Raw genomic sequence first — 14,456 nt, 5'->3', positions numbered from 1 at the left:
TCATCCTAGGAGGTCAGCCCCAAGGCCAAAGATGAGATTTGACTTTATCATAGAGGAATAAAATGCTATGACAACAGACATCTTGAGAGAAGTCTTCTCTAGGGTTAGTTTATAACCTTGTTGCAAGTCCAGAATCATCTTGCAATCAAGTGCATGTCCCAGGGTGGGTCAGAGACCCACAGCATTTACAGGTGGACACCAAGACAACCAAGTTCTCCCACCCAAGAACTGTGGTTTAGCATCCAAAACAGCAGTTTTAGCAATGGATTTTACAGAAGTTGTGCAGCTGGAATCAAATCCCACAGGCATTCCCTCTGCAGCTTGGAAACAAAGAGCTTTGGACTAACCTTATTACAGTGACGCCCAATACCCATTAGGAAGTTATCTGGTTTAATGTCTCTGTGTATAAAATTCTTTGTGTGCACATATTCAATTCTACTGATCATCTGAAAAAAAAACCAGCAACATGTAAGATTTCAAAGAGAGCAAGACATTTCATTAAACCTTCAGTGAAAGCATGAATTTTTAGTGTTACCTTCCTCTGCAACTTCAGTTTATGCATTTGCTTAATGAAAACCAATTATTTAAATGCTGAGTAACTTTTTTCATGTTAAAATTCCACAATCTTAGTCAGAAACTGGCAGATTAAATACTTGAATAATTCCCAGATATTGAAGTTCATATTTCTAACTATAGCATCCTATTAAAAAGTGATTTTTTTTTCATTGTTTCAAAGCTTTTATAGCTACCACAAGCCAATTTTAAAGCTCATTCCCTCCTCCTGCCCCAGTTACTCATTCATCTGGTTATTCATTCATCAAACATCACTTTTTCAGTGATGTTTTCATGGAGCAAGTCACAATTTGATGGTGGCCCATCCTGCCATAGCCAGGCTCCCCTGATCCCAGAATATCGGAGACATGGAGAAACTCTGGCCCATCTGTGTCATCACACAGGGCCAGCCCATTTCCTGTGGGTGAGATCACAGCCATGGTTATGTGGCACAACTCTGCAGCTCCTCAAACACTCCCCTTGCAGCCCTGAGCTGTTACATCACACCCTGCCAGCTGTTTGCTGCACTGTGCCCTAGAAGCCACTTCTGAGCACTGCCAACCCCATTTCTGCCTTTTTCCCAGCTCACAGCCAATTAATGCTCATCATCCTAAGGAATAATGCAGGCAATGGCTCTCCAGAGCCAGCACATCACCCTGCTAGGGCAGAGAGAGTAGGGACAGCTGACCTTGTCTCCAGACAAATGCCTTGAGCTTCCTTGGCCAAGAGCCTGGGATTCTACGACATCTGGCTGAGTGACAACTTGGTACTGATATCTATTATGTAATATTAGATGAAATTTCAACTATCATTGAAAAATTCAACTTGAAAAACCCTCAGTGCTTTTCAAGGAGCTGAAGGAAGCACAATCAAGCAGCAAGAAATAAATATGGCTGCTCATTTCAAATGCTGTATTCTCATGACCAAGTTGGAAAAATACCAACTGCTATAAAGAAAGATTTAAGAGAGTTTTAGAGGCTTTGATTATATTGGAGGTAGAGGGGCATCTCCACTAACAGCTTTAAGAACTGTCTGTGAGGACCAAACAAGCAAGGCAGTCATTTATTATTAGCTCACTGTCTGGGCCTAGTGATGCCTTGGATCATTTGTCCTGGAGCAGGAATTGTTTTGTCTCCCTGCTCTGTGCACAGAGCTCACCATCCCCTGATACAAAGCTCAGAACTGCACGCTAAAGCAGCACAGAATGTGAAAAATAGAAAAGCTAAACCTGAGGCATCACTGGGGGCTACAGGAGGGTGTGAGAGCACAGGGACAGACTTGCATGTATCACCACAGGTCCCAGTGAATCAGATCACCCACAACTGGACACTGCTCAGCCCCCCTACCATAGCCCCCATGGTGATAGTGGCAGTGAATGCACCCAAATGAGTCTGAGTATTTTCATGAAGTTGCCCTTAAAGCAGCTGCAGTGCCCTCCCACTCGGGGCACTTTGTAGGGCAGAGCACACACAAGAACCCATCACTTTGTCCCCATTTAGGTCAAGTGCTCACTTAGTGCACCAAACACTGCATCAATTATTTAACCCCCTCTGCAGCTCCCACCCAGTGTGCACGTACCTGGTCTGCTAGCATAAGTACTGTTTTCATGGTAAACCTGCGAGAACAGAAGTTGAAGAGATCTTCCAGGCTGGGCCCCAGAAGATCCATGACTAGAACATTGTAGTCCTTTTCTTGACCATACCACCTGCAAGAGAGGAAATGATCCAGCATTGTTAGCAGGAGTCCTGATGCAGCCCAGGGTACCCTCAGTGCTCTCAGCTGCAAGGGCACGTTGCTGATTAATGTACCATCTTGAAAGCTAATGAGAAATTAATGCTGGTAATGTCTTCTTTTTCCTGGAAACAAAAGTCTGAGCACAAACCAGAACACACAAGTTGGCAATCTTCCCTGAAGAGAAAACGCTATCCACATCAACAACCAAAATACCAAACACCAGAATGAAAATGCAGCCAAAGCAGCAGTGTCCTCACACTGAGGGGTGTGTACACCCCTGGACTGAAATTCCTCTGCAGGACACCTTACTCTCATTGTTCCTGCATCATTTCACTTCACAAAACCATCTCCATATGCCTTAGGCTTTGTTTTCAGGTCTGACTTCCCTGCACCAGACCAAAGCAGTTCACTCACATAGTTTTTCATTTATTTCTCAATTTAAAAAATGCCAATCAAGTTCTATTTCCAATTAAGTCAAAATAAAGGCTCCTCATCAGGCCTTTAATATCAGAGAGAAAGCAGCACTTAGGTGTCAGAAAAGCAAAAGTAGAAACATAAAATATTAATTGCAGCTATATTGTGACAGTAACCTTTAAGTGCCTAATACATCCATTTTGAACAAAAATAAAGGCTAACAATGCTGTGAGGACAAGCAGAAGTCCTTCCTTGGATGGTTTCCTTTCCCATCCATGTTTAACATTTCCACCATAGCCCTGCTTTGTTGGGGTGCTATCTCCCCAGCCAAGGCCTGGAGTCACTCCTGCACATCTCAGTGTGAATCCCCACCCTCTGAAGACAGGGCTGGAATATTCTCCTCTCCAGTCCTTCTGCACGTCCCAGATAACCACAGTGAAGTGACAGCTGTGTGTGAAGAACTGTTTTGAAGCTGACAGGACACCAGTTTGATCAGAAGGCTGCAATTCTGCCTTTCCTGAGCTCCTGGTCCTCACATCAAGGACCTACTGCCAGCAGTCCAGGGAGAATTTCCTTTCATTTCCCAACAGTGGCACAGACAAGGTGCCCCAAGGATGTGCCTCATAAGAAGAGCATGCAGATTTTAAAAAACAAACCTCAAGATTCAGCTAAAGTAGCAGTTGGGACTGAAATATCCGTACAGACACTGTATTTCCACTTTAGGCAATGACTCCAGTACACCAATGCATGGCTGTCTAGAAAACAGTTACCACTGATAAAGTCAACAAATTCCTAGGTACTCACAGGATTCCAGGCTCAGCTAAGCTGGGATAGTGAAACAAAATGTTTACAAAGGCAGACAGAAAAGATTCTATATTTGGATTTGTTTCAGGAACTACTGGCCTGTACCTTCCCACTGTCTGGATCCTAGGAGAAACCATGCCCCTCATTCCTGCATTATTATAAATCTGATTAAAGTTATATATGAGCTGTGGCTCACATTCCCTGTTTTACACATCAGTCTAAGACCTTTACTCATTCTCTGCATCAAAATGGGATGCAGAAAATATGGATTTGGAAAGCAATCATTCAAATGAAATGTCAACAGAACAGCTCTGTAAACAACTCCAGGGGTCACAGGTGAAAATGAAACATTCTGGTCACCTAAAGAAATGAAATTGGAGCAAATGACCTGCCTAGGTATTCTGTCCTATGAAATTTAGGTTTGTTGAGAAAAAAAATTAGTGAGTAATGGGCTGAAATGAAGAATTCTAAGAAGTAAATCAAGATCTAGGTAAAGTACATTTTCTTCAAGGGATGGAATTCTAATTGAGATGCTGAGTGTAATTGTTCAGCACAGCACTGGTTCAGTGCCCCAGAGATGCAGTGAAGGGAAAAAGATCAAAGTTCAGCCTTCAGTGGAGCTCAGAAAATGCAGTCCCAGCTCACAGACAAGGTGAAGCTGAGGCAAAGGAAGCCCACCCTGGATGGAACATTTTAAAAACCTTTTTGTTCCTCCACAGGGATCTGTCTCGGAGTAAGTGCAGTAATTCAGGATGATTGCACAACCTCTGTTTGCCCTATTTCTATGTATGAACAAGAATTCTCATCTCCTGACCACTCTGCTCTGGTGGAAAGCACATTCAATTCTCCCAGACAAAAAATAAAGCAGAACCTCTTAATATTTCATTTTCACATTCACCTGCCTGTAATTCCTCACTGAAAACTGTGACACCATTTCTGCTGGCAACTGGAACTTCTTTCAAGGTACCAGTGTTTTATTTACTTTGCTAGCACTCCAAGTAAGTTTTCATTTCCCTTGGAAGATCTCCAAGCAAAATGGGATTAAGGAGTAAAGCAACATCATGTCCACCCAAGGTGTAGGAGCTGTTACTACTGGCAGCTCTGAATGAAAGAACTTCAGGAGTCTTGGCTTTTCTTAGGAAACTTGGATATTAGGATATATAAAAGCTGGTGTCCCAAAAAGAGATCTTCACAAGTTCTTATATGCATCAGCAGGGAAACTTGGAATTATCTCCTAATGTGAGGGAATTATTCATACAAAGCCCTGGGCAGCTGCTGGGTGGCTCTGGCAGCTCAGAATACAGGTGTGCCCATGTCTGACAGAGCCATGGACTCCTCTCAGCTCAGTTCCCTCGTGAAGCAACACAGCTCAATAAGGGAGAGTTTTGGAGAGGAGTAAAAAGTGGGAGCAAGAGACTGAACTGCTTGAGAGCCATTCTGGGTGGGTAATTACTGTGATTTAGTTCCATACAATGTATTATTTCAGGAAGAGAAGCTGATTCACCAGAAAAACTTCTGACCTTTCTCTAATTGATTCCTAGTGTGCTTTACATCCTTACACAAAACATTGACAGAAACCATGAGGAACAGTGGAGTGAACCCTTGAGCAGGCAGTGCCACACAAACATCTGATACAGATGTCACAAACCTCCTTGGGCTCCAACGTGTGCCCAAGCTCCCAGGCAGGAAAATGCTTCATCACTCTCCCTTCCCTCATATAATCAAACTATTCCAATTAGTCAGAACACAGTAAAGCTCTTTTATGGAGCTTTCTATCAGAGCATGGTTAAAGGCTGAGCAGTGACCTGAATTTGACTTCAGTGACTTGTCTGTGTGAAAAACCAGAGTGGACACGTCACCAAGTTTCCAAATCATGTGGTGTGAGAGCCTCGTCTGTAACCCCAGCATAAACACAGAGCAGAAATTCTCTGACATCTTGGATTTCAGTGTCAGAGCTCTGTGGGAACATCCAAGTCACACCACAGCAGTTTCGTTTCTAAATAACACACAATTCAGCAGGTATGATGTCAGGTCACATGCCAAGGGGATGTTTACTTCAACTGACATGGGGTGGGTTTGAAATTCTCTGACTAACCTTGAGAGAAGGAAGTGAAGCCTTGATGCATATCTAGTACTTGGTGGCAAACACTGCAGTCAGCTCTACCCAAACCCAAAATCCTTCTGCCTTTTCAGAGCTGCATCTTTCAAAAAATCAATGATTTCTATTTCAGCAACCGTGGATTTTGTAAATAATGTCAAGGACAAAAGAAATGTTTGAGGAAATAGCTGGGTTTGTTTTGTTTGCATTTTTTGTTTGTTTTACCTAAGCAAACATTTCATTTGGTTATTAATAGTATTTTTTCACATCTTCCTTTGAAAGGGTCAAACAGAACTAGGGAAAGGAGCAGGGAAAGGGGGTGAAGGGCTAACAGAATCACACAGAAATTCCAGCCCAGTTTCACACTACTGTGTCACTCACACAACTCCTGTCAATAACCAGCAGTTTCACTACACCAATTATAATAATTACAACGAGGTAACAAACCCAGCACAAGTACCCAAAATGTGTCAGAAAAAAAAATTCAGAAGATTCACATAAAAACAACACAAAAAAAAAAACCCACAAAATCAAATTCAGATCAAGACGAAGCAAATTACTGAATTAGTAAATGGCAAACAAACCCCACATCTCAGAATTCTGAAGACATGGAGGCAATAAAGGCACCTCCCTTTGCCTACAGCTCATACAAAAAACCAGAACATGAGCTCAATATCACAAAAAACTGTTCCCACCACCAGACAAACCATGACAAGACCATTTTGTTCCAAGTTAATAAAAGCTCTCCTCAACCAACACCTGCTTTGCCAGGTAACCCATCCTCCACTAAAAGCTTCTGTCAGCTCCATCACTGACTGTTCCCACAGGGCTCTGGCAGCCTGGAATTCCACACAGCTACAGGAGGCCGTGCCTTTGTCAGACAAAACCATCTCCTGGTGCCTCACTGCAGGGAAGGACACTGAATATGTGAACTTAAACCTTGACACTTTCAGAAACATGATTCTGAAAAAGGGTGATTCTGACTTCTTTGACATTACATAAACTCTTGCCACTTTCATAAATGATGGTGTGTGACTCTATGATTACTCTGTGTAATCCTGTGTAATTAAGTTTCTCAGCACTTGTGTTCGCAAGCAACAAGTGAAAGAGCTCTTGTGACAGAAATGGGGATTGCTAGAAAAACTAAGGTGGATTAAAAAGCTGTTAGAACAAAAATGTAAGGTGAACAAGCAAGCTGGAAAGAACTTGCTAACAGAATTACCTGAGATCACCTAATTAGTAAGTTTGACAAGTCAGCAGGCACATGAGGGGGAATATGCAAGTCTGGAAAGCCTCATGGACACAAAGGATTCAGACATCCCACAGAAATCCAAACGGCACTGATGTGGTGAACACTCTGGAACTGTATTCCAAGCCTGCCAGCCCTAAGTCACTCACACAAAAGTCTCTGAACTGGGCATTAGTCAGATGATGGGACTAAAGAGAAAACACTGCCCTCCCTGTAATTACAGAGCTCTGATAGCCCTGCAAAACACCAGGTTATCCCACCAGGAAAGGGCAGCTGTTCCTCACAGAACCTGAATTGGGATCACTGCTGCAAGCCCTGGCACCAGCTCAGGACAGGAAACCCAAATCCCAACAGGGCACAAAGAGACCTCAGGAAAAATGGGGGTGTTGTGACCTCTGCAATCATTTACTCCAACAGCTCAGCAGGGCAGCAATGGAGCTGTGCAATTATTCCCTATAGATACAGGAGGATGGGCATAGGAGAAGGGTTTTTAACAAAAATCAGGGAAAAAAAGAACTGGCAGCTGCCTGCCTGTGGGTACAGGCATTTTCTGAGGCACAGAAACTCTCTGGTTTTCTGTGTCCAACAACACAGCCCTGAGCACTGCCCTGCTGGCCTGGAAAGTTGTGATGTGGCACCTGATTGATTCAAACCCTTCTGCTCCCATGTTCTCAGCACAGACATCTCCTGACAAACAATGACAGCACAAACTGGAAAGGGAATTATGCCTGTAAAATGCACTGAGTCTCACAGACACTGAAGCAACACACAAGAGAAAGGTAATCCATCAGAGATTCATTTCTAAATTGACACATATTTTATATTTCTGCTTTATCTCCCCTGAAACTGGAAAAGCACTTAACTGCTAAGCAGCTAGGAGTAATAGAAATGAACTTCACATAATATGGCATGACTGAAATCCTGAAGTGCAATATTTAGCAGATGTCACCTAACGTTAGTTGCCATGGAGAGCATGAATTAGGCCACCCAAGCACTAAATAAAGCAACAGCCATGAACACCCTACGCTATGGAACTGGCTGCACTCTATAAATAAAACTCTGGATCACTTTTTGTACAGTTCTGAGAGCAATCCACGAAGGATGCCAGCACAGCTCAGCCCCCAGCAAGGAGGTGGCTCCATGTGCCCAGGGTGGTGCTGCAAACACACAGCTCTGCCCTGCTGAGCTGCTCCACAAACCCCACTGGCACCTGGGGAAGGCAGGAGCTGCAGTGCACTGAGACCTGAACCTTTAATCCACAGTGGGGACAGCCAACAGCACTCAGGAGAAGAATATTCCAGTGTTATCAGGAGTAACAGCGACCTCAAACTCCAAAAACTGAGTTAAGACAGAGAAAAAAAAATTCTAACTTTGGTCTCTCTTGGATGCTCTGACAAAATCCACAAAGAGTTTAGACTGGTGGAAAACAGGAAATAAATTTTATTTATATATATTTATTTTCTTAATACAGGAACCAAAGGCATTCATTGAAAAGATTATCTTCCATTTTATTTAGAGGCTTCTGGTTACCCATCAGGTGGTTTTACCCTTCAATATGCAACTAACTAATAACAGAAAGTTAATTAATATATCAATAGAACCTTTTTTTTTTTCCTGGAAGGGGGAGAGGGGTTTCATGAATGCTTTTCTGTTTTCCTCATGGTGGTTTGGGTTTTTTTGGTGGTTGGCTGGGGGTTTACACTGCAGGAAGTTACTGAGAAAACAGTTAAAAATGCAGGTGTTTGACAGGTGTGTTCACAGCTTTTTAAGCATTGCTAAAAATCAACATTTCAAGTGCTTAAGGCAAACTTGGTTGTGATAACTCTTGGATTACCAGCCTTGACTACATTTTTCCATCACAAGTAGTATTTAATGAAAATATATAAGGGCACATTCTGTTGTTAATAATTATTCAGCAACATGGCAGTAACCAACCAGAAACACAAATATTGTAGATAATGTTTTTCCAGAAAACTCAACTCAATTGAGAATTTCTCTTGGAATTTCTCAACATCAAAATCATTGCAAGTGCTGCATTGAAAAACTCAGAAAAGTGGAGATTGACTTCTTCAGTTTGCAAGGGAGCTTTGCAAAAAAAAAAAAAAAAAACAAAAAACACAAAAAACCACTGACAAAACACTAAGTCAGTAACTTTTGAATTTCCAAATAGCTGATCTTCATCAAGGATACAACCAATAGCTGATCAACACCATAAATGGCAAAAAAACTCAAGAGCTGCTGTCCCAGGTAATTTGAATGATTGGTTTTGTGAATAAAGCAGAGTTCCACTGTGGACAAACAGCCAAAAATCAAACACACTGTGCTGCATTCCTCCAAGGCAGCAGCAGCAATTGGGGAATAAAGGTGGATAGGCCCAGCTAATAGGATCAGTGCCCAGTTAACAAGATTACAGCTCAAAATGCTTTGTCACTGAAAAAAGAGAGGAAAAAAAGCAAAGGGCAGCTGATGAGGGAGAACAATGAGAATAAGCCCAGCAGAATGCTGGGGCCTGGCCACAGTGTCCTAAAGGCACAGCAAACTGGCACCGTGTTAAGCTTGGCTCAAGAGCCTTTGGGGAAAAATTAAAGAATTAAGCAAAATTTGAACATCAAGAATAAAGCATAGCTTAATTTTCTTTTTTTTTGAATATTAATGAAGGTTTTGTGAAACTTTAAGGGTAATTTCAGAAACTTTGCTGCTCTTTTAGGGAACAATAAGCAGCAAATTTAAAGACCTAAAGTGCATTAGAATATTCAGAGTATAAAATTTCCATTTCATTCCCCACAATCTCATTTTTGCTATTTTCTGTACAAATATATTCTATTAAAGTGGAATTAAGCACCAAGGTACCTTGTTCAACTTCCACAACAGGTGAAAGCTCACTCTTGACCCCACAGAAATATTAAACTTTTAACCCCAGAACTGAGAATTTTGCTCATTCGTTTCTTGCAATGAGCCAGAAAGTCCCTCAAATCAACCTTAAAGGCTGTAAAAAGAATTGCTTGGTTCTAGATAACTTCAGTGACACTCTAGACACATCATCTTGTAATTCTAAATTCTAAAGGCAGAACAGCTTTAGAACAGGAGCCCCAATGAATGAGCAATCCAGACCTCGTTTATTGTCTCAGTTCTGAGTCACAGAACCACAGCAGAGAGCACTGGAGTGAGGCAAAGACACATCATGCAATTGCCAGGAAGTTGATCTTGGCCAGTGCATCACTTAAGTAGGTGAAAAACAGAGCAAAAGTCCATCACTCCCAAAAATGAGCAACACAAATCCTCGTGCTGATGTGTCCAAGATGTGGCCTGAGTTTTATAAAGCATGGCAATGGGGAAATTTTGGCATGATTCCTTCATTTCCCATCAAATTCCTGTGCTGCTGCTGGTTAAAGGTGTCACATTACAGAAATTTTACCAAATGTATTGACTTTCCTTCAACTTGATTCACCCTTGTGAATACACTGAGCCAGGAACAGCTTATTCCCATGTGACAGCATATTATTATAACACAATGGTGGCACTGGATTATCAGCCACACATGCAAAGTGACCTAAGTATTGACTTGCATTCAAAGCACCACGGATTCTACTGCTACCAAACACAGAATTTTCATATTTGTCACAGGAACTGTGCTGGTCCCCTGCTCAGTTTCCTCTTAAAAGGAAATAAACCTAAGAATGCTGGTTTAGGTTTTTTCGAGCATCACCAAACCAATACCAGCAGCCCAGAGAAACCTCTCAATGAGCATCTGGCACATAAAAATAGAATTACAATTAATGTTGTTTCTGCAAAGAAAAATAATATTTCCAAAAAGACACTTTTGTAGAAAAATACTACAAAGATTAAAAGATTAATGTTGTGAGAATTTGAAATGACTGACAGCCTTTAGCACAATGAGTCTATGAATCAGTTTGGTGTTTCCTCGTTTATCCATTCTCAATGTTTTTGGACTCTGTATTATTTTTAGGGGATACAAGAATACCAAATAGAAGAAAGCTGCAGCTGAAGCCAGAGGCAAGTTTCTGAGCATGCAAGGTATCAGTATTTCCCAGGGCATTTTAACCAAATACAAGAAATGAAACAGTATCTCAGTGGAAAAGCCAAAAATTTGCAACTTGGCCTCATTATAGCACCACTCACTCATTTACTTTTCAAAAAAGTAGTTCAAGAATGCCTGCTTTTCCAGTTCTGTGATGAAACACCTGATATCTGCTTGCTCTGGCTGTTTTCCCAGTTATCCCTGTTTTAGCATGCAACTATACCATGAAAGCTTTCCAAAATGCAAGTCCTATTCTTTCAGTTGTGAAATAAAGGCAGCCACATGTGAGAAAAGAAGGAAACTGTATTCTCAAAGAAAGACTGCATCTGTTTTCACACCAGCAAGTCTGTTGAAGCTGTAAGTATTTAATTCAGGTATGTTGATTGTGTCCCTGCAAAAGGCTGGAGTGAATGGGGACAGATGGCCAGGACAACACTGTCTCCTCAGCTCACATTCAGGATCAGAGCCAGTTGTGTTTGGGGGGAAGGAGGAGGGAGCTGTTAACCTCAGAAATGCAGATTTGCACTAGGCTTTGTCCAAATTAATACAGAATCTGGGCTATGTCATCGTGAGAACTTTAAAACAGACCCTAAATATCACTGTTCATCCTGTATTAAGTCAGGAAGGGTTAAATTAAGTGGAATCTATAGTTTGACACAGAACCTAAATTGAAATAGTTCGTGCAGCTCAAGGAACAAAAATCCTTCAGGCCATTGCGTCAAGGGAAAACAATTACTAACTTTAAAAACAATTATTAACAAAGTTTCAAAAAAAAGGAACAACTTGTAAAAAGTCTCCCGGAGCAAAATGAAGTTTCATGTAACTCTTTGACACCCACATTCCGGAGCTGGGCTGTACCCCAGGGTAACACCTCGATAATCCCAGGAGGAACAACCCCTCCAGGGCTCCTGCACCGGCGATTTTCCGCCAGATCGCGAAATTCTGAAAGCCTGCCGAAAGTTTCGGCTGGAATACGAAGAGAGGAGCCGCATAATGAGGAACTGGGAGGGATTAATCCCGAAAGGAAAGGCTGGTGACGCATCTGTTGCGGGCAGCAGAAAGGAGCCGCTGCCATTTCATTCCTGCTCCAGGTTCTCCGCAGTCTCAAGGCTGGCGGCTCATAACTATGAAAGGAAAAAGGCACAAGCCCGAGCACGTCCCTTGTCCCACCAGGAGAAGGGGGAGGGTTAATCACGTCCAGCCGCCATTTTCTGAGCGGAGCAGGAAGACATGTTGAAAAAAAAAAAAAAAAAAAAAAAGAGAGAGAGAGAGCAACAAAAGAAAGCAGCCATTTCTATGGACGGCTCCCAACTCTCTGCCTCTCGGAGAAACAGCTTCCTCACACTTTGTTTTAATGGCCATAAGAATTTCTTGCTGGGCGTCTCGCTCTCTATACAGCCAGCAGGCCTGTGAGGGGAACCCTGCGAGTTGGAGAGCTTGGAATGGAGCATTTCCCCCTTTAGCACCCCCAATCCTGCATGGGTAAATTTCTTTCTACCCTGCCTCACACTACAAAGTCTAAAAAACTGCCAACATACAGTAAAAATCATGACAAAAAAAGTCACGCCAAGCACACAGAAAGGCCGCTGGCACACACGGCTGATTCCTACCGTATATGTGGGATGCCAACTCCTCCCTGCAGGATCTTGTACAGTTTGCTTTCATAGAGCAGCTGGGGGTGCCGAGCCTTCTGAGACTCCAACTTCACAGCAACTTCCTGCAGTGAGAGGGAACAAGGAGTCAGGGCACAGCGTCCACCGGCCTTTAAGGGCCACAGCACCTCCACATCCCCCACACACCCCCGGTGCCAGCGCTTTCGGGCATATATTTATTTATTTCCCAGCTCGACGTGCTGCTGCATTTTGTGGCGTCTTCCGAGAAAATCCACATCGCGGTGATTTGTACATAAATATCCATCCCGGGTTATGCATTTGAGCTACAGAGATGTGGAGTCTTCAGAAGCACTTAAGTAAGGAAGAACATACGTGGGTGTTTCTTCTTTACAGCTCAGAGCCGTGAGGGGGAGGAAGAAAAGAAAAAAAAAACCCAAAGGAAAAGCTGGAAAAACAGGGGGATCTTCTTTGTTTCTATTAGTGTTGATGAAACGAGATACAAAGTGTTCCCCAGCTGAGGCAGAGGAGGAGATGAATGGCGGCCGAGGGACGACGACTTTGGCCGCTCACAAAACACAAATACCTTTAAATACCTTTGCCCACAATGGTTTTCGCCTCTTTTCGCCTCTCCCAAGTGCTGGGTGGGGGAGCCCGAGACCGCAGGGCTCCGCTGTGGAAGGGGCACCGAGGAAGACGCTCGGTGGGGAGGGGGGGATGAAGACCCTCGGGGCAAAGGGGGAGAATGAAGCCCCTCGCAGAGAGGAAAGAGGAGGAAAGGAGACCCTCGGAGGAAGGGAAATCCCACCCCGGGACACGGAGGGCACCGCCGGGGGCAGGTGGGGCTCGGAGCGGCGATGGCTGGTGCCCGGCTCCCCCCGCGGAGCTCAGGGGGCAGTGCGAGCGGCTCTTACCTCCCCGTTGGTGATGTTGATCGCCAAATAGATGTCCCCGAAGGAGCCCGAGCCGATCTTCCGCACCAGCTTGTATTTGCCTCCGACAATGAACTCGGCCTTGGAGCCGCTGCTGCTCGCCATGGCGAGGGGCGGCTCTCGGGCCCTCCCGGCCGGCTCGGCGGGACAACGAGGGCTCTACGGCCGCCCCCGAGGAGCGGAAAAGGGCCGAAGGGGGGAGAGCGGCGCAGCCAAGGACGGTCCCCGCGCTCAGCTCCAGCCGGGGCCCTCGGGCGGGCGCCCCCCCCCTGCACGGCTCTGCGCCGCTCCCCGGCTCTCGGCGCGCTCCAGAAACAGGAGAAGCGGCCCCCGAGGTGCTTGTGCGAGCAGGGAGGGGAAAGGGGGGGACTCGCGGGGTCGCGGCGGCCGCCGGCCGCTCACTCGGCCGCCGCCGCCATCTTGTGCCTGATCCGCCGCCGCCGACACAAAATGCCCCCGGCGCGCGGCCGCCGCTTCTTCACCGCGCGGGGCGCGCTGGGAGCGGGGCGGGCCGCTGCCGCCAGAGCCACGCCCCCTCGCTACGCTCCGCCAATCACCGCCCTCTCTCTGCGCCCCGCCCTCCAGCGGGGAGCGGTGATTGGTTGTTCTGCGGATGCGCGCATGCGTACAGAGCCGCTCCGCCAGTCCGGGCGGAAGAGGGCGGGGAAAGCGGACGTGCCCTCACTCGCTCTTAAAGGGGCAGGCGCCGCAGCAGGTGGGAAGGTGGTTGGGGGTTTGTTTGCGGTGTCGGCGCTCCCACACAGCCCCTGAGGCACCGCGGGTCCGCGACAGGGACAGGGGATGGAGCTGGCTCAGCCAGCACTGATATGCCACTCCACGTATAGTGCTGTTGCCAGGCTCTTCTCAAAGGCCAGACCCCAGCCTGTGTGTATGATAACAGGCTGGTTTGTGGATAAATAAATACACAACAACTTCCGTGGAGGTGTTTAAGGAAAGGCTGGATGGGGTGCTCAGTGCTTCGGTCTGGGTCACAAGGTGGGGATTGGTCACAGGTGGGACTCAG

At 45.0% G+C, this 14,456-nt stretch overlaps 1 protein-coding gene across 4 annotated transcripts in view; it reads right to left on the bottom strand.

Moving 5' to 3' along the window:
- Window positions 1-13,939, bottom strand: part of CSNK1A1 (casein kinase 1 alpha 1) — a 32,571-nt gene extending 18,632 nt beyond the window's left edge. For 2 of the 4 annotated variants that reach the window (XM_074552500.1, XM_074552502.1), the window contains exons 1-4: window positions 13,415-13,938; window positions 12,501-12,607; window positions 2,131-2,257; window positions 348-446 (exon numbers count right to left, since the gene is read on the bottom strand). In XM_074552500.1, the coding sequence (XP_074408601.1) occupies window positions 348-446; window positions 2,131-2,257; window positions 12,501-12,607; window positions 13,415-13,537 (456 nt within the window). In that variant the 5' untranslated portion in view covers window positions 13,538-13,938. Of the gene's footprint in view, window positions 1-347; window positions 447-2,130; window positions 2,258-12,500; window positions 12,608-13,414 lie in introns of all 4 variants that reach the window. The other 2 variants (XM_074552501.1, XM_074552503.1) reach the window with 2 other exon arrangements.
- Between the last annotated feature and the right edge of the window lie 517 nt (window positions 13,940-14,456).

The sequence above is a fragment of the Zonotrichia albicollis genome, chromosome 15, assembly GCF_047830755.1.
Source record: "Zonotrichia albicollis isolate bZonAlb1 chromosome 15, bZonAlb1.hap1, whole genome shotgun sequence".
Taxonomy (NCBI): Eukaryota; Metazoa; Chordata; class Aves; order Passeriformes; family Passerellidae; genus Zonotrichia; species Zonotrichia albicollis.
Note: the sequence above shows the minus strand (reverse complement) of the source record. Positions and strands in the feature narration are given on the sequence as shown.